The 25302-nt window shown below is 35.7% G+C and overlaps 2 protein-coding genes across 3 annotated transcripts; both read left to right on the top strand.

The window, feature by feature from the left end:
- The first annotated feature begins 913 nt into the window (after positions 1-913).
- Positions 914-7288, top strand: LOC132063019 (U-box domain-containing protein 24-like). 2 transcript variants are annotated; one of them, XM_059455536.1, is made up of 4 exons: positions 914-1244; positions 2069-3488; positions 4391-4709; positions 5521-7288. In XM_059455536.1, exons 2-4 carry the CDS (start codon positions 2259-2261, stop codon positions 7014-7016), a joined length of 3045 nt encoding a protein of 1014 aa, XP_059311519.1. In that variant the 5' UTR covers positions 914-1244; positions 2069-2258; the 3' UTR covers positions 7017-7288. The 2 variants fall into 2 exon arrangements, with proteins under 2 accessions (XP_059311519.1, XP_059311471.1); XM_059455488.1 differs by having other exon boundaries at positions 2065-3488.
- A 13324-nt stretch (positions 7289-20612) lies between these two features.
- Positions 20613-23282, top strand: LOC132062919 (3-ketoacyl-CoA synthase 20-like). The gene is made up of 2 exons (XM_059455414.1): positions 20613-21570; positions 22360-23282. Exons 1-2 carry the CDS (start codon positions 20803-20805, stop codon positions 23143-23145), a joined length of 1554 nt encoding a protein of 517 aa, XP_059311397.1. The 5' UTR covers positions 20613-20802; the 3' UTR covers positions 23146-23282.
- The last annotated feature ends 2020 nt before the right edge of the window (positions 23283-25302 follow it).

The following is a 25302-nucleotide window of genomic DNA, read 5'->3' as shown; positions in this document are numbered from 1 at the left end:
TTCAAGACCCTTTTAACTCCTAAAAAGGTGTAAAGAGCTGTGTCCATACACATTAGCATATAGAAGAATCAAAGTGCGAACTTGAAAATTTCCAACTTTTTAAGTTGTTAAATATGAAAGGGCATGGTGGGCGGTGAAGGAGGAAGTTTTCAGTGGATTTTTTCAGCGGAAAAGGCTCAAATATGCCATCGAATTATCGAAAATGATTCATTTATACCACTCATCAATAGTTTGGCTCATTTATGCCATCGAACTATCGGAAATGGTTCATTTATGCCACTGATTAATAGTTTAGCTCATTTATGTCATCGCCGTTACCAGTGGCGGAGTCAAAAGAACTTTTTTTATGCATATATACTATGTGTTGAACCTCTTAATTTTGTTATATATTTGCAATACCACATATGACACGTGGCCTCCAATTAGAGGTCTACGTCATTTAATTAAATCAGCCCAATTTTAAATCCCAAATTAATAAAAGGTTTGACCCATACACCCGACCCACCCACAACCATCTAGTTGGAGGTCACATATCATATCTGGTATTGTAAAAGCAGCGTTAATGAAAAATGGCGTGGATGAGTCATTTTGGTAACGGCGAATGCATATTGATGAGTGACATAAATGAGCCATTTTCGAAAGTTCAATGGCATATATGAGCCAAACTATTGACGAGTGGCATAAATGAGTCATTTTTGATAATTCGATGGCATATTTGAGCCTTTTTCTTTCAATGATGATAGTGTTCGGATCGGTTCGGGGCACCTTTCACGATATTGGACATTGCACCGGGGCTAAGCAAGAAAAGGATAGCTTCATACACAAAGCATCTTGCGTTCACGCAAAATCTGATAAAAGCAACACTCCGAGACTTAAAACAAACATAAAGAAATGATTTAGATTTTTTTTTTTTTTGGTCGGAATTTGAACTCTACTCAATACTTAATTTACAAGAATTGTATTGACAAGAAAAAAAGAGCGGTGGAAAAAGCATCCACAAGGAAACAATTTCAATTATAATAACTTGAAGTCGTAAAATTAAACTGTCAACATATTATGGCATGCTTCTTCCAAGAAAATGAGATGAATAATTTAATTTGGTGTCTAATTTTCATGGTAACCATTGACTTGCATGAGTCAATGGGTCTTTCTATTATACTTAAAATAATGAGTCTTTTCTGAACAAATGGAAATTCTGGTCAACATAAGAATTTCCTTGAAGCTTGGAGTAGCAGAAAAGGCAGGTAACTTCTGCTTCTATCTTTTATTTCTTGCTTCTATTACACTGAATTTTTGAGAATCTTTAGGATAAATTGATCTGCAAAATGTTTTAATGCTCAAGTGATAAGTTTCTGGTAAACTCATACCTTAATCAGCAATGGGATTCTTCATTCTAGCTATCAACAATTAAAAGAGGTGCATTTCCTCTTGTTTTTGTATTTACTTGCTTGAGTCCAAGATTCTTGAAAGATTATTAATCATCTTAGCTTCATACAGAATTGTTACAGCTTTGCTTCATTAGCTTTATTTGAAAGATTATTAATCATCTTCAAAGTGTATAATTTGCAATCACTCAGCTCTTAGCTCTTCTTGAAAGAATAAAAATCCATTTTTTTCAGGTATAATGGAATTTTATACACATTTTACAAAAAAAATTGGCTTTTTTGCTTCCTTCTCTTCTTTCTCATATTCGACTCTCAAACTCCTTCTCTTCTTTCTTATATTCAACTCTCAAACTTTCATGAGGAATAGTTGGCGTTCGGACATGAATTGGTTGATATTTGAAAAAAAGAAAAAGTAATATTTGAAGTTGAAGTAGTGTTTGGACATGAAAACATAGTTGAAGTTTCGTGAGTGAAAACTTTAAAAACTACTAAAAGCTGTTTTTCAAACTTCAAATTCCATATTTCAAGTTTGAAGTTGAAATAACGGGCCAATTTGATAAACAAACACTTATTTGAAATAATCTCCAAAAATTATTTCAATTTTTTAAAATAAAATCTATGGACAAACGGCTAGAATATTCACCTCCAGACATCTTTGTTGGTTTATGTTGAATCTCAGTTAGGGAAAACTGCTTAATTAGGCTGAGCATAGAATTCAGTCTTCCAAGAATTTGTCGAAATCTGAAATAGCGAATAGATTGGAGTAGAGACAATATGTTGATTGAAAAATAACTTGCTTAGCTTTTACAGATTAGTGATCAAGGCAGGAGAAGTGGAGAACAAGTTCCATTAAAATTTGATAGTTTTATTGTAATGGCGGAGTTAGTTCCAATAGGGACTATTTTGGCTGTGATTAGTAGTCAAGTAATGAAAACAGCTCTTGCTGCCAATGATGTATTATTTGAGAAGGAGAGTTTTAAGGTTCTTGGGAACTATCTCTTGGACATTGAGCCTGTCTTGAAAGAATTACAGCTACAGAAGTTAAACGATTCCCCGGCTGCAAGGCAAGCTTTGGAATCCCTTGAAGCTGATTTAAAGAAGGCTAATAACTTGGTTGAGAAGTACAAAAACCGAGCCCGTTTTTACTTACTGGTCAGGTGTAGGAACATTGTCAAGGAGGTACAGGAAGTCACTAGGGATATTGGAAAATCTTTAGCCGCACTTTCCCTTGTCAACATTGAAGTCTTGTCGGGGATTTCAGAAGAGGTAAATAGGCTGCAGAATGAGATGCAAAGAGCCAACTTCGAGGCATCTCAGTCTCGCCTCCAAATTGTTAACAAGTTAAACCAAGGTCTATCGGATCAGATACACGACCAGGAATTTGCTAACAATATCCTCAAGGAAATAGCAAGGGCTGCTGGTGTCCCAGAGGAGCCTGCAGAGATACTGAAAGAGCTAAACAATTTCAAAAAAGAGAAAGAAGATGCTGCTTACCGGAAAGAGAGAGCTGAAGTCTTGTTTCTGAATCAAGTTATTGAGCTGCTCTCACGAGCGGATGCTGCAAGAGATTATGAGGAAGTCAGAAGTCAATATTTTCAGAGGGTTAGTATTATCGAGGGATACGACCCTAGAGAAGAATACATTCAGCCATTTAAAGCTTTTATTTGTTGTATAACCGGAACTATAATGGTAGATCCTGTTAGCCTTTGCACCGGTACTGCCTGTGAGAGAGCTTCTCTCCAAGCTTGGTTCGATTCGGGGGAGAAAACGGATCCCGAGACAGGCGAAGAGCTGCAGGATTTATCGTTCAGGCCAAATCTCCAATTAAGACAGTTAATCCAGGAGTGGAAAGAGCTCAATTATTGCATCATAATTAGAGCTTGCAAGGGGAAATTGCTTTCTGAAATGGATACATTAATTGAGGAAGCTCTTGCACAAATGCAAGAACTTATGAAAGTAAATTCGATAAATAAAGAATGGGTGACAATTGGGGGACTCACTGAAATTGTCACCTCCAAGCTTGGCAGCTTACATAGCGGATATCTGCAAGGTAAAGTGATGATTACGTTGAAGGATGTTGTAGAAGGGCATGCTAGAAACAAGGTGAGTGGACTTCTTTTAAGTATGAAACAAGTAAATGTGAAAGTAATTAGTGTAGATACTCAGAAATTGCTTACTCCTGAATTTACTTATTCAAGTAATTCTACTTTCACCTAGAATCCTATAGCTGTATCAAATGTATATTTCATACTGGACTTTAGTATTCTATCCGAAGAAATGAACAGTGTGCATTTCGTTTATTTTCTCATTTTACTGTTTCCACTCCAGAACTGTTAATTAGTTTACACATTGTGTCGTGCCTTCGTTGTTGCTTGTTGTTACTAATATATGCTTGGTCTTATTTTCCATGCTTAGTTGTTTCAAGTATATGACACCAGGATAGTCAAGATCAGGACGCCAAGGGGTGGGATAATATTTGGCTTATCATGTAGATCATTTCATGTCCATCTGATATTGGGCTAACATGAGTTAAATGTTATTGACTTAATGATGTAGAACTATGTAGAACTTATATATCGTTAGAATCTTGTTTTCTCAAAGTTGTTTAAGTATTTGAGTCACGTGTCCCAAAAAAAAAAAAAAAAAAAAAAGAACTACAATATCTTTCTAGTTTTCATGAATATGCCTCTTTCATTAAGCCCGGGGCCAGTGGCGGAACTAGGTTTTCAGTACGGGATTCAAAATATAAAGAAACAAACATATGAAGAAGCCAAGGAGATTCAACATCTACTATATATACATAAAAAAGTTAATTTTAACCATGTATGTAGTGTGATTTTCCGATGAAGGAGATTCGGATGAATCCCCCACCGGTAACCTAGCTCTGACTATGCCCAGGCCTAGGATCAGGCAATATGAGCAAATATGCATCCAAGTCTTTTTAGACATGCAAAATCCTGATTTGATTTATTTCTAAACAAACTGTTTTTCCATATAATTTACAGGACGTATTTGTTGAGAACCAGGGGCTTGAAAATGTTGTAGCATGCTTTGGAAAAGACTATACCATTTCAACCGCTGCAATTGAGCTGATATATGAGGTTCTCCAAGATCAGCCTGGTTGGAATTTGCCTTATTGTCAGAAGTTTTTGCAGCAGTCCAACTCAATCTTGCTTCTCGTCTCCTTTCTCAAAAGTCAGATCAGTCCATCAGCTGAGAAAGCAGAAGGAATCCTGGCTAAGCTTTGTGATGAGGAAGAGGAGAACATTGTTAAGGCTGCTCGAGAGGGATGGTATGGACCACTTATCGATAGGCTGCACAATGGTAAGCCTAGCTGCAACATTCTTATATGTTACAGTTGCACATGATATAGATACAGTCAAACCTCTCTCTAACAACATCGTTTGTTAATTGATATTTTTTGGCTACTACAATGAAATGTTGTTATAGAGAATATATAATATAACATAACATAAAAGATCAGTTCCACAAGAAACACGGCTGTTATAGTGAAATGTTGTTATAGAGGTCAGACTGTAGTCATCTTGATAAATCTTGATACATTAACCCATTCTTCTATATTGAATTCTTTTATCAGCCTATGTATATACATGCGTTGTTAATTTTTTTTTCGACTTAACCAAATGATTGCTTTTTGGTTCTTCTATTGCTTTTCATGATATATTCTTAAAAGAGATGTCAGTCCTCTGACCATATACAAAATATCCTAGAAAAGGGTAAAAAGTAAGAGACGCCAAATGAAATGTATAAACAGAAACCGGATGCCTTTCAAGTAATTGAGGCACAATGAGAGAATTTTCTTACATATAATCACCAATGCATAAACTTGTGCTTACTGTATGAGAGTTGGCAAACACTCGCGCTGATTCATTTGATGAATCTGGCATATTTGATAGAATTCCAGTGTCTTTCTGGGATTTAGGTCTCAAAACACAAATAGTTCTGCTAAAATGCAAAGGTACGGGAAAGGAGTCCGTCAAGCACATACTTGAAACCCTTTACCTTCATGCACACAACGAATAGATATATTGTTATGTTGGTAGTGTGTAATTGAAGCATTTGAGTTATTTCTTGTTTGAGTTCTAGGTTTAGTTATATCATTCAATATTTTCAGGATCAGCATCTTCAAGAATGTCAATTGTTAGAGCAATTCTGAGTTTGGAACTCAGGGATGAAGATATGAAGCTCCTCGGGGAGAAAGCGGTTATCCCTCCTCTTCTTGAGATGACATCTGGAAGTATTGAATCAAAAGAACTATCATTATCTGCACTTGTGAAGCTATCAAGTTTTTATGACAATAAGATACTTATAGCTGCGGCTGGAGGGGTTTCTATCGTATTAAAGCTAATGATTTCATCCCATGTACGTTCAGTTATCATTGCTAAGTGCTGTGAAATTCTCGCTAATCTTTCTGGCAATGGTGATGGAGTTAAGTTCTTGATTGATGAAACCGGAAACCAACTTGTACTAGAGCCAGTAATCGCGTACTTGCTAGCTTTTCAACAGAATCTCACATCCTCGGACATTGTTCGTAGGCATGCTTTACGTGCATTGTTAGGAATCTGTCAATCTCAAGCTGATCTTATCAAATCAGCAGTTCTCTCTGCTGGAGGTGTTTCAGTGGTCTTACCCCTTCTTGATGATCCGAACCAGGAAATAAGAGAATCAGCAATAAATCTTCTTTTCCTCTTCTCACAGCACGAGCCAGAAGGTGTGGTTGAGTATCTTCTTAAGCCAAGAAGGCTGGAGGCTTTAGTTGGGTTTCTTGAGAATGACAACAAAGGTGATGTGCAAATGGCTGCAGCCGGTTTACTAGCTAACCTTCCTAAATCAGAAACTTCACTCAGAGAGAAACTCATAGAATTAGGTGGACTAAAGGCAATCATTAACATCTTAAAATCTGGAACCATGGAAGCTAAGGAAAATGCTCTTAGTGCCTTCTTCAGGTTCACAGATCCAACAAATCTCGAGTCCCAACGCAACGTGGTTGAACTTGGAGCATATCCTATACTGGTAAATTTTCTCAAAGCTGATTCAATAACTGCACAAGCAAGAGCAGCTGCACTATTGACGGATCTATCAATGCGAAGTCATGAACTCAGTGCATTATCCAGGAAAGCTTCTTGTTTCTTTATTGGCCGAGCACGTGCCCCTATATGTCCTGCACATGGGGGCGCATGCAGCGTGAGCAAAACATTTTGTCTATTGGAGGCAAATGCATTGCCTGATTTGGTTAAACTCTTAAGAGAAAAGATACATGCCACGTCTTATGAGGCGATTCAAGCACTCTCAACTTTGGTTCGTGAAGATTCGCCTCATAGAGGAGCCAATGTGCTGCACAAGGATGATGCGATTTCACCAATAATAGAAGTTCTAAACTGGGGATCAGAAGCTTTAAAGGGAGAAACTTTAGGACTCCTGGAGAAAGTGTTTATGTCAAGGGAAATGGTGGATTTGTATGGGCTAACAGCTAGGCTACATCTCGCTCGTTTAACAGGAGGTAGAATTTATGAAGACGGACATCTACAAAGAAAAGCTGCTAGAGTCTTGTTACTTATCGAACGCCAATCTAGATCATCTAGATCTCTTGTTGCAGGAATATCTGGTTGAAGAGAATTGCCTTAAGTCAAAAAGTGTGCCCTTCAATCAAAATGCCATGTTTTCTGATAGTTTAGGCTACACTTATCTGGTGTGCTTTAAGGCTTAATATGTTGTAGTGAATTTTCTTGATTTTCTCTTTACCAATTAGCATATGTAATTATGTTTTTGTGTGGTATGTATGGAAGGAATTCATAAGGTGAGACCTATGATAGAGGTATATTCGTCTTGAATATTCAAGACATGAGAACCATTTTAAGTATAATTTGCTCTTTTTTGCTTCATATACTCTTTTAGATCGCTCACTGCAAAACCTCCAGAAGTAGGTGTCTCTGCACACCAACCTCAACATCTCAAAGTTTATCTAACTTGGAAGAAAGGCCCATTAATCGAACAACGTCCACAAAATGGAGTTATAGTAATGTACTTGTTTTTTCCATGAAAAAGATGATCTTGTTAGTGTGATCTATTATGTATTTATTTTTTAAATGTCGATACTGCTTACAAAAAGTTCTTCATACACCACTAAGGCTTGTAGTCGATCAAGCTAAGGAAGACTAGTTCTATTTCGTTATGATGGCACGATTCGTCGTGTTGATCAATCCGGGGAAAAAAGGTACAAGAAGCACATTTTTTGGTTATAACTTATAAATTGAGTGTGAAACTGAAATAGAAATTTCAGCTGATCTGCAATTAATTAACTCATAGGCATAGGGAACAAGTACCTGTCTGCTCAATCACTACAATCTGTGCGGTATATGACTTATCAATTTGAACAAATTTCTTAAAAAATTAGTTGTAAATCAATTAGTTTATTAATGCTAGCAGTAGGTAAAGGTTGCTTTAGCTAAGGAGATGATATTAATTTCCTTGCTGTTTTTGCCTTGTGAAAGTAATATATGCATTCACATATTGACTATGTTGAACTTCGTGATGTTACACTATCGTGATTTAATTTGCAACAACATGATCAAGCCACCCATTTTTCTAGCTTAAATAAAACTAATTAGTCCTGGATGACTGCCTATTTCCAGATCCAATAATGAATGCTTGGCAAAACAAGTTAATATCACAATCAAATATGACTTATCCTAGGTATTCTTTCCCCCCCACCCCCTCCCTTTTTTTTTAATTTAATTTTAGGATAGACAGAACATGTCTATATTAGAGTGGAAGAAGATAGAAGATAGGAGGACCGATAAAAGATGGAAGGACCTTTGTGAAATAGGAAATCTACGCCTAAGTAGTTTAGGATAGAATTTTGTAAAAAAAAAAAAAAAAAATTAATTTCTCATTTATTTCTAGAGTTCCCTATCACAATATGAACCTAATGAAAATTTGCCACATTATGGGACAGAGGAGCATATATGACCATCAAATGTAAGTCTAATTATATTTAGAAATGGGCTGTGTAACAAATTGGCCAAGGATACATGTAATAAATAACGAGTGCAAGTGTGTCACTAGTTACCTACTTGTGCACACGGAGAGGGATGGATACTTGTGTCAAAACCTGTAAGTAAATTTTGTGGCCCCGCAATATTGTGCTCTTTCTTTTCTTTTCTTTTTCGGGCCCAAAGGAAATTTGTGTATAATCCCTTCGGATAAAAAAGAGTGTTCATTTAGTCATTTGCGCACCCATTATGAAAATACTAAAACCTAGATAAAAATAGGTTATTTGACTAAATTACTCCTAATTTAATAACTATTGAGATTTGATCACATAACACTTAATAGGGGAAAATCTGAAAAGATAAGGTTAATTCTTTATTGATTTGATAAGTGGACACTCTTTTTGACCTAAGAAAAAAAGGCTAAGTGGACACTCTATTTGATCCGGAAGGAGTATTTAATTAGTTTAATTAGTAATTACAACCTCTCAATTACACTCAATTCCTACCTAATCGTAATTACTTGATCAAACAAACAGGCCAAACTGTGTAATTATATCCAATTTCAATTAACTGGGTGACTTTCCAAATAGGCCCTAAGAAAAGTTTAGGAAAAGCCGTAGAATAGTTTAGTCAAATGACCATTGAGTTAAGGTCATTAATTGTATTTCTTAATGGGTGAGTCACACCCCAAAAAATCAATTATTATGGAAGGAAGGGAGTACTCTTTTAAGGCTTTTCCAATCACATGTTTTACAAAAGTCTAAGCAAGTCTTTCATCTAGAAAGTGTTGTGTGAAAAGTTACATTTTGTATATGCTTCCAAAAAAAAAAAAAAATCAGCGACTAACAATTTTTATCGCTATAATTTATCGTTAATCCTATTTAACAACAAATTAAAGATAAATTATCAAAAAATCCTTTTAACTATGGACTATTTAGTGACATATTTGAAACGAATTCCATAGCTAATGTTTTTTTCTTTTTCGTAGAGAGATAGTTATTTTGAAGACACTCGTGCATATGGTCTAATGCTATAAAATCTCAATAATCTTCTTATTTACAGTTGGTATCCACGGACAACTCTTATGCAATGAAACTTTCCATGCCATATTAAAAGGTTGTAAATTTAATGATCTTAGGGTTATCAAAACATGCATTATTTTCAATACCTTCTTATTTAAGGATAGTTGGTTAGGTAGCCTTTTTCTGAAGATGGAGTGAGCAAAATATTGTCATCTAAACAATGATACAAGAAAATGTAGTGTAAACTGAAAATGTCCAAAATTTTGGTGGCGGTGAAGTGCTAGGTTTACTAACTTTAATTTTAGAACATATTTATATATTTTTCCAAGTCCTCGAAAGTCGTATGATCTATATCAAATTTACGGGCTATTGACTTTGGCAGTTTCAGAATCTCCGACAAATTAGTTTATCAATTTGACTTCAAATTGTAAGCAATTGAGTTGTTAATGGAGTATAAAAACATTTAAACTACCTCGTTAGTTTCAAAGAATGGCAATTATCCCTAAAATCGAAAAAATAGCCTAAGGAGTCCATATTACTTCCTACACCTTACTAGTATATATGAAATAAATTTAAAGAAAACAAAAATCTATAACTTAATAACTAGCTAGTATCGTATACTGGTCCTCAAGACCTCAACCAGCTAAGTCATACTATGACAAATATTAAAAATAGATAAAAATAATTTCGCTTACTAATATTCATGATGCATATTCATTAGTAAAGTATTAAAATATGTAAATCATTAGACAAATTAAATGCATAACTCATGACGATTGACCAAAGATGGATATAAAACCTCAAAAACCTTGTTAAAATGGACGAGAAATTAAGAACGCTGTATAGATTGTAAATTTGACAGTAATAATAAGAAGACAAAATAATATCATCGCTACAAAAAGGATGAGTTTGTACTTTTTGGAAATAATAATTTGTCAAAAACACATATGAATTATCATTTTTAGCGTAGCTTTACACACCGTAATTGCTTGTTATTTATTACCTGTAACATCCGTGATGTTCTTTTCTTGCATGAACTATCACGCATCTATGATTAAACGCAAGCCTCAAAGCTGATTGAGCCAACTATCAGCTATTCCTTTTTTATTTAACTATCACCATCAATTAAATTGTGTGTTTTAATGTTGTAGATAGTAATGTATTCGAGTAAAAAATAAAAATTGTCGTTGAGGTGTGAAACTTGCGAAAAAGTGATAGCCTAGGTGTATTTTTTTTTATTTTTTTTTTACCATTATTGGAAAAGAAACGAAAACCTCTAGAACTTTCTTGAAGCTGCCAAGAAACTCACATAGTATTCTCCGGTCGAGTCCGGAACCAAAGTGACCCCAAAAAAAAACATTTTGAACCAAAATACCCAACAAAAAAAAAGGTTACAAAAGTACCTTTAGCGCAGTAAAATACTGCGCTAAAGCACTTAACCGTAATAGCCCCGTTAAGTGCTTTAGCGCAGTATTTTAATGCGCTAAAGGAATTTTTCTCTTACCTATAGCGCAGTAAAATACTGCGCTATAGGACACCACCATTTTCCAAAAACAGCCGCTTATTACATTTTCACTCCTTTTTACATAGTTTAGCCGTATATTAATCATGCTTTGAGACTCCGGAACTTCAATATTTTATATAAAACCCTACTTATATTTGTACAATTAATAAGATAGGCTCAATACATCAAGAATACGCAAAACTTTGGATTGTCGTTTTAGTGGTTGAAAAGTGCTCGAAGTCCTTTTTCGTTTGAAGACTTATAGTCTCTTATTTTTAAATTAATGCTTAACTTTATTTCGAATGTGTTACGTTTTTTTTATTATCAATTTAGGATGTGAAACTATAAACAATAATAAAGACTAAGATAATATTTATAAATATGCAAAAAATATATATAATATTTACGATAAAAATGTACAACACTAATGTATATACACTATCAAGGATGGGTCCCACATGTAGTATGCCGGAGACTATCCCTAGGCCTAAGGCTCATACCATCCCCACCGCCCTTGCCATCGTCCCTCTCTCTTACCTAACCGGGCGCTCAGTCATGATCATTTCATCTTCCACGGCCGTGCGCCCGCCTGACTAGAATGTGTGCTTGTTCTTTCGGGATGCCGGTCCCGCTAGCACGGACAGAACCTCATCATGACCTGGATCTGGACACTCGGACTCTTCCTCGTTAGGAGTCGCCACCGCAAGCGCCGAAGGATGAACCTGAAAAGTATATAAATATTAATACCATTTCTTATTTATATTGAATACATTAACGTTTGTTGAATAATCAAACCTGTGTGTCAACGGGCGCCTGAGTAGGCTCCTGAGATGGGTTTGTAGGCTCCTGAGATGGGTCTGGTGGTGAATATGAGGTAGTCTCCTGGACGAGATGCTGTTCAAAGTCAAGGTAAAGGTTATAAAAATTAAATAAATATTTACTTTATATTGAATAAAATTAATTTTAAGTAAAAATCTTACATGCACCTCGGTAGTCTCATGAGAAGACACCTCTGTCTCGGCAGGCTGATGAGAATGCTCCTGAATGGGTCACTCTTGTGGACCCACTGGCGCTGAATCCTAAAATATGAAAAAAACGAAATAATAAGTAACATACATATTTAAAATAAGTACTTTAAATAATCAAATATGTATATTAAATATTGACCTTATATTGAATAAAATAAATTTTAATAAAAAGCTTACTTGTGGCTCGACAGTCACATGGGAAGACAACTGGCAGCTCGGCGGACCCGGAGAAAACGCACGAGTGGGTGGCTACGGTGGACCCGCGGCGGCCCCGAATCCTAAAATATAAAATATTACTAAATAATGAGTAACATATATATTTAAAATAAATAATTTAAATGAACAAATAAGTATTTTAAATACTAACCGGGATCAAAAACTCATCGAAGTCAAGAATCACGAAAATCCTCTGAAATTCCTCGCGGCGACATTCGGCTAATGAAGCGCGTAACGCCGCCCGATCAACGTTATCACGCTCACTCCGTGTATGCATTACGCTCGGCTATGATGAAGACTCGGGCGTCTCGGCAAGTAAGAGCGTCGGCGTAACGTAGGTGAGTCCCCGGTGTGCGCCACGGGCACAGAGCAGCTGCGGATGGACTAGATCGGGGAACGCCCTGCGGAATGGGATCGGCCTCGTCAACCGGATGGTTTCCTCCACCACCGGGTCCTCTGGCGGCGGCACGCTTCCTGCGTGCATGGCGTCCTCCCGGCGGCACGGCGTCCTCTGCCCGACGGCCTCCCATACGGGAGCACTCGGTCCTCCTCTGGCGGCCTGGTACTCGACCTCGAGGAACAGGGCTCCTCTCCATGCGCCTAATCTCTCCTGCCTGCCGGATACCATCCTCGGATATCCGTACCATCTCCGACGCAAGCCCCGCAAGCCCAGGGTAAGGCATATGCTCTAACCCCAAGATGCGTAAACGCTGTACGGCCACCAGCTGCATTTGTGTTCAACAGTAAAAAAAAAAAAAAGTTATTTTTTAAAACGTAACAATTAATGCAATTAAATAAATCTAAATACGATAAACTTACCAATGCCTCGTCGCCCCCGCGAGTGCGGGGTATCCTACGTCACCAGGGGGATGCAAGGCTGGGTTGCCGATCCGATCGGCGTGTGATACGATGATACCGGCGCGTGTAATCCTCGATAGGAGTCAAATGGCCGACCACGCGCTAAAGTGCCCGACTTTGTTCTCCCAACGGTGGAGGCCGGACATCCATGAAAGCTAGAAAATCATCATCGACGGCGTCGTCCCCGCGGTAGTGTCGAGCTCATGAAGGACGTCGGGGGGTATGCTCGTGTATGTGCCCAATAGTAAGACATCTTCGGGCATGTGGTCCTCTACGATGTCCGTGTGTATCAATGGACATCGCGACCTCCAAACCCCACGACACCCCTGTGAAGCCGACAAAACCATCTAATATAGCAAAACGACGTCCGTATAATTATCTGCATAACATTTCACCAAGTAGAAAAGACGTTTAATTAAATTAATAATGTAAAGTTAAATAGTTTTACCGCGTCGTACGTCATGTGATCAGTCGGTCCCTGGAATGGAAGAATGCGTGCGCGTATCCACATCCCGGTCAAAACTCGTTGTCCGCCTCCTCGCATAAGGCATGTCAATCTCGAGGTGATGCCTAGGTGCGAGTGAAAAGGCGCATCCTGCTCTACGCCCGTAGCGTAAGCGATATTACAAAATACGATTTTTAAATCGTCGTTTCAGAAAGTTTGTCTACGTTAAAGGAACGCACACTTAAAAATATTACCGGAGAGAAAAAAATCCACACATCTCTCGACAACACCAATAAATGGTCGACATAGGCATGCAGAATACGCCAAAACAGCACCGCCCCCGAGTAGTCTCTGCGGTCCGTATGCTCCAAGAAAACCTACTAACGTAAACCCCGACAAAGGCACCGTCGAGTTTGGAACAAGATGCCCCAAAATATAATAAAAAGCGGTACAAACGGGCATGGCGATTAACATCGTCTGCGGTGTGCGAGTCCGACCGGATCCGGACCCTCCTCCAATATGTGCGAGTGCGCTGGGCGGGAACCCGACTGCGTCCCAACACGGGCCGCGGCATCGGCACGAGTGGGTGAGCCTAGTCGACTTTTGTCGCCCGCGTCGACCGGAGGAGGCCGTGCGAGTGTATAGTGGCTCTCCCGTCTACCCGCAATCCAAAGAGAACCTCCACGTCACGAAGTGTAATCGTGGCCTTACCGGTCACCGAAGATGGAAGGTACGTGTCCGTGGCCCACCGCTCAACCATGGCCGTGATGAGCGCCCGATCATGTTGTGCCGAGCTACGGACACGCAACGGTAGATGCGCGAAACAATATCTCCCAAGGCGCGAGGGCGTGGGGGGTGCTCGCGTAAAAGAGTCCGTGCTTTACTGGCCTACGGGGGCGGAGCCTAGTAGATATCCCATAGTCTGCCCGTAGCCCATGTAACTCGACCTATGATTTCCTTGCAAAGACAATGCTATCGACGGGCCGGGTGATCATCGAGCCCGGGGGAACATTCGGATCCATGAAAGAGTCGATCTACGTAAAATTAAATTAGTCATTATTCTTGAAATGAAAGATAAATTATATTAACTAATTAATAATTTGTAGCGAATATGTGAATTATGTAGTATTATATCTTGTGAATAATTAACATGGGATATGCAGTAAATTTAATATGTGATAGTAAGGACACATATGTGATGGCAAAGACTTTTAAGTTAATTACTTTTGAATTATGTGATGGCAAATTTTTTTAAGTTAATTAGTTTGGGAATCGAAATTCAGCAGTAGTATTTTTTTAGAACTCTATTTTGAATATGTGATATATTTTTAATTGACCAAATAACCAACACAATTACGATAAAATTAGACTAAAAGAGTATATTCGTCGACCACATATTTTCCTACAAACTTTACATTTTTTTTTCGTTAACTTATGTATTTATGAAAAAAAGAACTTTAACTATTCTTTTTTAGATAATCTTTTTTTATTTAACATATATATTCATGCTTTTAAAATAATATAGATTAACAATTCATAATTATTTACAACTTGTTTGGATGGTTGTTACCTATTGTATTGTATTATGTTGTTAGTTTAAATACAATGTTTGTTTTGATTGTTACTTTAATTTTATTGTATTGTATCGTTAAATCCATCGTTATGTAACGACGAAAGGTCCTATTTTATATAACCACTGATTTGGTCCTATACAATACGATACATTATGAAACAATACATGACAATCTTCCAAACAAAGTGTTAACAAAATAATAATTCATTACCCATCAACTTCTTTCAATTCATAAACAATATTTAACAACTAATTAATTCATAATCAATATTTAACAAATAATCAATTAACAAAATAATAATTCATTAACAATTCATAAACAATTAAAAAATTAACAACTCATAAACATATAACAAATTAACAATTCATAAGCATTTAACAAATTAACAATTCTTAAACATTTAACAAATAATGAATTAAACAAAAAAAAAAAATCGGAATAGTGGCAAAAGACACTGCCCAGTCCTAACAAGAACAAACAAAAAAATTGATTTTTTTTTTTTGAAAAATAGCAAGGATTAAATGTTAAACATGCTTAGAATATAATCTATATAATAAAATAATAACAAAAGTTCATAGTAGAAAACCTTAATCGAAGATTTTTTATAGAGTTATTTTAATCGAGTTGTACGCCACTTTTTCCCAAAATTCGGGCTTAGAATCTTGCTCCTTGACTTGAATATACCGAGAATCTAAACTTTCTAAATGAAATTTAATAGAAAACGATGTTTTTGAATGTGGGGACCACCTTGGTATCGCCTCCAATGGCGTTTTTCAATTTTTTTTGCCACTGGAGGGACCAGTGGTAGAACCCCACGGGATTTATGTTTAGGTCACTATAACGCGATTTTCTGTTATAGGTGAGAAAAAAATTCCTTTAGCGATAAAATCTTGCGCTAAAAGCGGCTAATAAGGCCGTTACGGTTAAGTCTTTAATCTTGCTTATTAAAAATATTTTTGTAATCTTTTTTTTTGTTGGGGTATTTTGGTTCAATTTTTTTTTTTTTTGGGTCACTTTGGTTCCGGACTCCTCTCCGGTCTTACTTGACAAATATATATGCAATGGTCTTCCTTAACATACATGATAAATAATAAATAATGATATAAGAATACTATAACAAATGAATAGTAAATTCTTACCCAAAAAAGAAAAAGATTCCGTGTGGATCTTAATTTCTTCTCTACCTTTCCAAACAAAAACTAGATAATCCATGAAGTCTTATCGTTTTAGGTTTCGGGCCTCACCAAAGTGTAGCACAATTTATTACCATTCCATCTTCCTACTCCCAACTGCAAAATGATAAGTAATATTCCCAATCAATTAATGCTATCCCCATACTCTCTGTACATAGCTCATAGTCAACTTTAATTAAGAAGCCAAACTTGAATAGCCAGTTGAGTGATTTTTATTGTTTGAGGCTTTTCTATAAGCATTTAAAGCAGCGTGTGAACCCAGCGTGTTATATCTGTCAACTTTTCCCCTATTTATCACAAATCGAGGATCGTGGTGGGTGGATAGAAATTTTTAGCCTTAATAAGAGGTTTCGGGTTCGATCCTAATTGAGAATGAAAAAAGGGGATAATTCATAGACCCTCTACGGGGTATGGATCAAAATATGGGAAGAGGTCTTTGAAATAATTGAAAAATAATAATCTAATAGAGTGTATTTTTCCTTTTAATTGAGCTTACTTGGCACAAAATCTGGATTAGTCAGTTGTTGTGGATGCAGCCTTATAATATCGATTCATCCGAAGTCAGTATTTTTGATGCGGAGTATAAATTTATATTGGAAAAATTACTAATATTGCAATAAATAGCAAACTCATGATTTTAGAATTATATAGGTTCAATGCTAACAATCTTAAAAGTTAAACACATAAAGATCAAATTTTGGATCCGCTTCTAACTAAAGCGGGTATCAGACACTCAGCGGAAAACAAAAAAGAAAACTCGCGGTTCGGTAATTTTAAACCCCTAAAGAAAGAAAAAGAAAAATATAATAATAATAATAAAAAACAATAGAAAGAAAGGATTTGCAGTTGACGCACCTTTCTTGTGACGCTTACAAAAAGCTATAACAAGCTGACAAGTGTATGAATGAAATATAAATGAACTTTAACTTATCAACTTGGGGTTGGGGTGGGGGAGAGAGAGGATAATTCAAAATATGTTTACTTCTTTGAAATTTTCTAGTCAAAGGCTGCCAGCTGCAGGACTACAAGTTGAATTTCACACTCTACCGTTATTAAGCTCGGCTTCTCCAGTAATAATCGCTTGTGCTATCAGAAATATGATTTAAATTATATTTTCTTTTAATTAGAGCATGTACTAGTAATTCTTTTGATATTAAGAATCCAACAATATCATCGATTACTATATGATTTCTTCAATTACCATTTAAATGCTACTTTAACTTGTCAGTTTTTATCTAAAGATAGAATTAGAAAAAATTAGTCAATTTTTATGTCTTAGTTTCACAGGTGACATTTATTATGAGATAAAATTTATTGGCTAAGGTGACACTTATTATGAGACGGAGGAAATATAAAGTAACAGTGTATATATACGATTTTTATACGACACTATAGTTCTGCTGTTCAACTTATTGTGACATGTGATATAGTATCAGGTTTTGTAGGTTATCAAATCAGTTTTTAATTGACTTATAAACAATGTGATAAAATGACACTTCTTTTATAATCTAGTCATTAATTTTTTATCAGCACTATAATACTATGTATCATCCACATGGCACGAACTCAAGATTTCTAGTTTAAAATGGAGAAAATCTAATCTATTTCATATCCCTTAATGGTCCATCGAGTGTTTTAAGGTTTTGTATAGGAGGAGTAGTAGAACAATCAATGACTAGGGTTAATTGGCTAAGTTTGGCTTTAGCTATAACCAAAATGCTACTGGTGAAAGAGGTATTGAAAATGAATCCAATTTATGTATGGTTCAAGTCTAGTGACATGAGTGGATTATGTTTAACTCTGTGAATGGGGATAATTTTAAAGATATATTAAAGTGTCACTTTTGAAAGAAGACTAAGTGTAGTAATATTGAAGGAAAATGTGAATATATATGTAGAGAGATTTATATATATGTAGCCATATGGGTGAGCTACCAAAAAACATTGATGCTGTTGTAGTTTTGGAATTAGGAAGTTTGGTGTACAGAGATTATCACAAATTGGACATTGGTTTGGAAACAAATTCCGACCTGTGCGGTCTAGGTAATCTCACTCTAAATTGTTTGGTTTTCAAGTTGGACCACCGAGAAGCGGTGGTTTACCCCGCAACCAGGGTCGATTTTATGTAGTCATTTTGAGTCACGTGAACATGATGCCTAGGTGAAAGTAGGTAAAAATTGATATAATATTAAGCTATGCTCTTTGGAACACATGTTCTGAAAATTTAAATGTGTGACTTGGTTGCAGGTTGAGTTATATACTTGGAGGACTAGGGATCAATTCTCACTTACTCCCTCCGTTCACTTTTACTTGTCACGTTTTGACTTTTCACGCTATTTAAGAAACAATGATTAAGATAGGTATTTTACCACAAAACCCCTATTAAATGATGTATAATTGTATTGGAGTTGGGAAAATTATTTGAATTGAGTAATAAATGCTAGGGGTAAAACAAGTTTTTTTTTTTTGTCTCTTCTTGATATGTGAAAATTGACAAGTAAAAATGAAAATCTATAAAGGGAATAGTGGACAAGTAAAAGCGAACGGAGGGAGTAATACATTTATCTTTTTTTTTTTTTTTAAGTGGTGAATCCATGTTTTAGAATTAATCCTAGATTCACCTCTGCCTGCAAAGGATATCAGTAGTTCGAATCTGCAATTAAGTCAATACAAAACTTCTGATCCCACCTAATTAAAAGAACAAGAGCGGGTTGCTCGGATGGTAAACATCCTCCACCTTTAAGATTGTGAGTTTGAATAACTAAGAAAACAAAATGATATATAGGTAACTCCTAGGAAGGGGTAAAAAAGACCTAATGAAAAGAAGAAAAACACCGTGCTAATTACATATAAAAGATTTGTCGCAAGTGCCTAATTTGGAAAGGGTGCATAACTTCAATGTCTCGAACGTCAATTCGTGGTATTATTATTTTCACATGTCCTATACTTGGATCAAAAGTTCTTCGCTTGCCTTGCTTATTTCAATCCAGCACTGATTAATTTTGTGTTATGTTTGGTAGAAGGTATAAATTTATCCAGAATAAATTTATATCTTGTACCAAACAAAGTATAAAGTGCATCACAAACTTAAAGATGGGATATCCCATCTTATTCCATTAATCCTGAGATTATTTTATCTCATCTCCTAGATGGGATAAATTAGTCCCAAGATATGAGATAAATTAGTCCCAGGATTATAATCATGGGATAATTCTTTCTACGTACCAAACGACCACTAAGGGCTCGTTTGGTTGGAAACAACTTATCCCGGGATTAGTTATTCCACCCTCAAGTTGGAATAAAAAAACACTATAATCCCGGAATTAGTTATCCGAGTTTTTTTCCAACCAAACGTAGGATAAGGCGGCATTAATTTTTATCCCAGTACTATTTTTGCTTATTCATCATACCAAACGAGCCTAAGTGTCAAGAGTATTTGCAATCAAAGAACTCCAAATTTAGTCACATAGAAAACCTTTTGCTGAAAAAAAAAAAAACTGACATTACACTCTGACCTTGTTTGATTTTTAATACATATTCAAATAATTGAAAATAATATAAGTGATTTGATGTAGATATTTTTTACCCATCAGTGTGAATCTTGCAAAATCAGAATAATACTCATGGATTAATATTTTAATTCCATTTACCAAAAGGGTGTTGGGAGTAATTAAAACAAGAGCTGAGGCTTGCCGTTACTTCAACATTTAATTAGAACCTAGATACACAAAAGGTGGGACACTCAAAAGGACCAATCTAGTCTCTTAAAAAATGCTATACTTTGGTAATGTCGCCTAATTAATTGCTCGGATGATCAAGTTATATTGGCTAGTTCTGTTTCAAAAAGAATACATAGTCTTTTTTCAGATTTTAAAATAATTTAATTTCTTTTTTCAGATTTTAAAATAATTTAATTTAAACTCTCATTTTACCATTAATGAGAAGTGATTATTAACACACAAATGTTATGACATGTTTAAAATCACAACTATCAAAACGCAAATATTATGACATGTTTAAGACCACGAGTTCTAAACGTTTTTTTCTTTTTTCTTAATTTAACTTCGTGTTCAATAAAATAAATTCACATAAATTGACTGAGCATGGGATTTAATTTATGTGACAAGGCAAGTGCAAGTTATGGCTACAAATTTTAGGGTGGCCAAGAAGAAATTATAGTTGGTGAGTGTGGGTCAAATTCCAAATATAAAATCATATACAGGAAAATGCCTCTAGTTTTCCTTCTGGCAAATTGAATGTTACGCTAGTACAATTAAAAGTTCATTGGGGTAGTTGCACCACCCACCCCTACCCCTACCCCTCCCCCCTAATTCTCCATAAACTCTTTAAATTCTCGTACAACCCTTTTTTCTTTCTCCACACCTCTCTTTCCATCTACCTTTCTTCCTTAGTCGTCTTATTCTCTTTAAGCTAAAAACTCATTATTTTTCTCACTTTGAGTACTTCTTGTTTTCATTTGAAAAAATCCAAGAAAGTCACTTATTTCTCTAGTTATAGTTCATTGATTTGTGGGGTTGGTTCCATTCTTGTGAATAAATTTTACAATGGGAGATGAGTCAACTGGAAGAGTTTCAATTGATGCTCATGAACAAACAAGTAGTAACAAACTTCCAAATTTTCTCCTATCAGTTAAGCTCAAATATGTGAAACTTGGCTACCATTATTTGATTAGCCATGCTATGTATTTGTGCCTCGTTCCAATTTTGTTTGCTGTACCTGTTCATCTTTCTACAATAACTGTGGAAGACGTGGTCCAATTATGGGACCAACTCAAATTCAATCTTGTCACAGTTATTTTGTGCTCAGCCCTAATGGTTTTCTTGGCTACACTTTATTTTATGACTAGGCCACGAAAAGTGTACCTAGTCGATTTTTCGTGTTACAAGCCTAAACCTGATGTTATGTGTCCTAAGGAGTTATTCATGGATAGGTCAAAACAAGCCGAGATTTTCACTGAGGAGAATTTGGCCTTCCAAAAGAAAATACTGGAGAGGTCTGGTTTAGGTCAAAAGACGTATTTTCCGGAGGCACTTTTGAGATTGCCACCAAATCCTAACATGGCTGAGGCAAGAAAAGAAGCTGAGATGGTTATGTTTGGTGCAATTGATGAATTATTGGAGAAAACTGGTGTGAAGGCTAAGGATATTGGGATTCTTGTGGTGAATTGCAGTTTGTTTAATCCAACTCCATCACTTTCTGCCATGATTGTTAATCACTATAAGCTAAGAGGCAATATTATGAGTTACAATCTTGGTGGTATGGGCTGTAGTGCTGGATTAATTTCAATTGACCTTGCCAAGCAGATGCTACAGGTTTGTTCCCTTGGAAGACACCTTTTCTAAGTTCGGTAGTAGTGTAAACATTTTTGCATCATCAAGTTACCTGCCATAACGGGGTAACTGTTTATAACAGACATGCTTTGAAAACTCGAATAATAAAGTAAATAACTAATTATAATACATTAATTATATTGATAGTGTAAAAAATGTTTGCACTGTATATAATGTAAACTCTTTTTTACCCCTTTGCAAGAGTATTAAGTTACTTTTGAGTGTGTTTTGGTATTATCCGATCAAACCTCGTCTTTTCTTGTTCTTTTTTTATCCTTTTAATTTTTGGTTAAAGACTTGTAGTATGATATGTAGAGAACTTGTAGTTTAAAGAATTCTGATTTGCTTTAATTAAAGAGAAAAAAATGGACTTGAATATAGTGAAATGATACAAAGAATTCATATATCTGATTCCAACTAATTTGAGATATCGACGTAGTTGATTAATTAGCTTGCTTTCGACCATCATCGACATAACGATGAATCTGACATGATTTTGCTGAATTCAGTATTAAAGAATTAACCTATCATAACTAAAGGTTCAAGTAGACATGCCCAATTTAATGTCGAATATCTACTAACTGCTAGCTTTTAATGCTGTACTCAAAAAGGTCTTCCATATTAACTTCCTCCCATGTGGGAACCCGAACTGATCAGCTTTCTATTGTGCTTTAAATTCCTTTCTAAAAATAGTTACATTATAAAATATTTCTAGTAATTAATAATTTGTCACTACTAACTTTTCATATGTTATGTCACACGTCGTAACAGGTGAACCCCAACTCTTATGCACTAGTAGTCAGCATGGAGAACATAACACTCAATTGGTATTTTGGCAACAACAGATCAATGCTCGTCTCAAATTGCATCTTCCGAATGGGAGGTGCTGCAATTTTACTATCGAATAAATCATCCGATCGTCGCCGTTCAAAGTACCAACTCGTCCACACAGTACGCACACACAAGGGTGCAGATGACAAGAGCTACGGCTGTGTGTTCCAAGAAGAAGACGACAACAAAAAAGTCGGTGTTTCGTTGTCCAAAGACCTAATGGCTGTAGCAGGGGAGGCCTTAAAAACCAACATCACGACTCTCGGACCAATAGTACTCCCAATGTCCGAACAACTGCTATTTTTCATCACATTAGTCGCGAGGAAAGTGTTCAAGATGAAAATTAAACCGTATATTCCTGATTTTAAGTTGGCGTTCGAGCATTTTTGCATTCATGCTGGTGGAAGGGCAGTGTTGGATGAGTTAGAGAAGAATCTTGAACTAAGTCAATGGCATATGGAGCCGTCAAGAATGACACTTTATAGATTTGGTAATACTTCGAGTAGTTCATTGTGGTATGAATTGGCATATACTGAAGCTAAAGGGAGGATCAAGAAAGGAGATAGGACATGGCAAATTGCATTTGGTTCAGGATTTAAGTGTAACAGTGCTGTGTGGCGTGCACTAAGGACTATTAATCCTTCTAAGGAAAAGAATCCTTGGATGGATGAAATTAATGAATTCCCAGTTCAAGTGCCTAGAATTGTAACTATTAATGATTCTTGAAGAATTAATTATTTTCAACCCCAAAAAAGGGGAAGAAATAAATTATGTGATCATTGTAATATTACCTTTGTTATTATTACTAGCTACTAGGTGGATATGTACTTTGGTTATGAAAGCAATACAATTACTTCTATTTTTGATGAGTTACATTGTTACATGCATGTTGATCATGATTGTAAACCATATATATAAGTCAAATACTTTACCTCATTTAATGTCATATTGTTAATTTATTACATATGAGCTTCCAGAACGTACACAAAGGAAAAATAACGAGGTTATGGTCCAAGAGTAAAAAGCATCTCACTTTTCAAATTTGGAACTTACAAATCACATAAAAGTACTGCTATGAATCATAACTTTTTATAGTCAACAATATCTAAAATTCTGATTAAAAAAATTGTTTGACTCGAATAGTAATATACGCTAATATTCTCTTGAGTCGGAAGTAGAGTCCGGAATCAAAATGACTCGAAAAAAAAAGACTTGAACCAAAATATCCCAGAAAAAAAAGCGGTACAAAAGTACCTTTAGCGCAGTATTTTACTGTGTTAAAGGAGCTCCCTTTTTTTTTTTTTTTGCTAAACTCTCTTTGTTTTACATTTCACACTTTTTTACGTACTTTAGCCATAGATTAATCATGCTTCGAGACTCCGGAACTTCAATATTTTATATAGAACCCTACTTATTTTAGTGCGATTAATAAGATAGGCTCAATACATCAAGGATACGCAAAACTTCGTATTGTCGTTTTAGTGGTTGAAAAGCGCTCGAAGTCCATTTTTGTTTGAAGACTTGTTGTCATTAGCTTTAAGTTATTTATGTTTTAGGGTTTAGATTTAAGCGCGTTATTTTTTAGTCAAAGTTGCATCATTCATAACAATATAAAAATATTTAAACTTAATTGTTCATTAATAACAAACCCAAACTTGTTATCAATCATCAAAGAAAGAAAAAACTTAAAATACATTCATTAATTCATGCCCTTGACTCAATGCAAAACTAAACATACTAATATTCTTCAAATTAACAACATCATCATAAATTAAACATATAACTAAAATCACAATATTCTTAATTATCATCAGAATTGAAGTCTTCAATATCGTCCTCAGATAAATATGTTGGGTTTCTTAAGACAGATCTTCTTTCTGTAGATGTTAGTTCTCTAATATTTCAGCTCGCGAAAATCGTCATTACACTCTATTAAAAGGTGGGGCTTGAAATCGTCTAGCACGAAGTCACTGTTATGGGTTGAGGAATCACCGGAATAATTGCTTTGATTTGAGTTGTCATCACCATTGCTATTCGAATCCTTTGGAAGAAATACCTACCAATCTACATTTCTACTATTCGACATTGAATTTTAAGTAGATACTAAGTAGCAAAAGGCTACTTATATAGATAGGTATCAAACTCAATAGGTTGTGGGATCATGACTATGACCCCACCAACTTTATTTAATACAGCACAACTATTAATAATATCATGGGGAATCATCGTTATCGGACATCTACAGTCCGAATCCCACTTGGATCTGAATCTGACGTAACCATGTTGACCATATTCTACCCTGAGGCAACATATTTTCATCCGATTGTTCTCTTCACGAAAACGGTTAAGAGCAAAATTCAACTCTTGTGGAGTGCCACGAGGCATTAACATAGCACGATTTTTTTGGGCGTTTAAGCCCTAATTACTAAAGTTTAATTCCAGTGCTGCAACCTCCCTAACACGCCAATTCCACTCATCTGTCATCATATTGTTGTAACGTTGATTGTATCTCTCATTTGGGTTATTCGAGTATTCAAAATCTTCACCCAATTCTCATGTCCTACCCATTGCTTCGAATATGTCTCTTGGAAAGAACGTTGTAATATGACTAATATCTCCAAATTAGTTTTAAAAAAAAAGACATAATAACTCAATTTTGTGCAGTTGGTAGTTATTCGTCAATTACATTATATAACACTCCCTAGCATCAAACACTTGTGCATTGTGTTGTCAATCATGTTGGTGTATAACACACATATATATATATATATATATATGTATATATATATATATATATATAAAACGCACAACTCCGATTGAACATTGCACTGATTGGCAACACAATTCGTACTTGATTTGACTTGACGTAACACTGCAGGACAC

Source organism: Lycium ferocissimum, chromosome 1 (assembly GCF_029784015.1).
Source record: "Lycium ferocissimum isolate CSIRO_LF1 chromosome 1, AGI_CSIRO_Lferr_CH_V1, whole genome shotgun sequence".
Lineage (NCBI taxonomy): Eukaryota > Viridiplantae > Streptophyta > Magnoliopsida > Solanales > Solanaceae > Lycium > Lycium ferocissimum.
This window is presented reverse-complemented; position numbering and strand designations above follow the sequence as displayed.